Genomic DNA, 1023 nt, shown 5'->3' on the forward strand with positions numbered 1-1023 from the left:
AAAAAAAAATCCTCTGTAGATATAAAGGAAAGGAAAGACTAAGTGAAAAAGATCCAGAGCTCACCATGACACCTGGAAAAGAGAAGAACCCATCAGAGAGGAGGGAACCCACCACTATGCATGTATGTGTGACCCCATGACTGTAGCCCACCAGGCTCCTCTGTCCATGGGATTTTCTGGCCAAGAATACTGGAGTGGGTTGTCACCTTTTCCAGGGACCCACTATTATATGTCCTAAGCCTTGTTTCTGCCCTTGATTCACCATATTCCTCAAAGATCCCTTTGGACACCTCTGCTGAATTCTTTCCAGAAAACTAACATATACCTAAGTGACTCTATTGCTTCCCTGGACTTAGGAAGATCCTGGATTTCTTGTATTCAGAATCAGGACTGTGCAGTTTATCACGTCTTCACACTTCCCTTGGTGCTGTGCCAGCCCTTCTTCATCAGCCCATGCCTTTAAGCAGGCAGAAGATACGGTGCATGGAGGGAGTGGTGGCAGCCTACCCAGCCCAACAATCTAACAGAACCCTGGTAGAAGCACAGGTAGGGACATCCGATCGTAATGGTAACAGAGAGGCAGGGACAGGAAAAGAAAAAAGGAGCAGCAGTACATCCAAGGGTAGGAACACACAGAGAAAGTGGAGCCACATTAGTGTAGGTTCCCCCCAGTCTCTTCCCTCCACAACCCAGACTACCACGTCATCACATATCAAGGCATCAATTCTGGTCTAAAAATAAGTAGGTGACTAAGCCATAGCATACCCAGTGGTCTGCATTCTTAAGAAGGCATTCCTTTTATCTCTCATTGTTTGCCACTCATGGCTATAATCGGATCTAGGTTTCTTGTCTAAAAAGTTACCTTCCATTCAGATGCTCTAAGTCATCTCACATGATATCCTCTTCTTTCAGGTACTCAATGGTCTCAGATGCAGAAACAGAAAGCATTTTCATGGATCCCATTCACCTCTCCTCAGCTGTTGCAGCTAAACAGATCATCAATGAAGGTGATGCCATCAGACG

At 45.6% G+C, this 1023-nt stretch overlaps 1 protein-coding gene across 1 annotated transcript in view; it reads left to right on the forward strand.

Annotated features, from left to right (window-relative positions):
• Window positions 1-1023, forward strand: part of DUSP27 (dual specificity phosphatase 27 (putative)) — a 69532-nt gene that overhangs the window by 25932 nt on the left and 42577 nt on the right. The window contains exon 3 of the mRNA XM_010845995.1: window positions 913-1007. Coding sequence (XP_010844297.1) covers window positions 913-1007 — 95 coding nt within the window. The remainder of the gene's footprint in view (window positions 1-912; window positions 1008-1023) is intronic.

The sequence above is a fragment of the Bison bison genome, unplaced genomic scaffold (genome assembly GCF_000754665.1).
Source record: "Bison bison bison isolate TAMUID 2011002044 unplaced genomic scaffold, Bison_UMD1.0 scf7180017864229, whole genome shotgun sequence".
NCBI classification, from domain to species: Eukaryota; Metazoa; Chordata; class Mammalia; order Artiodactyla; family Bovidae; genus Bison; species Bison bison.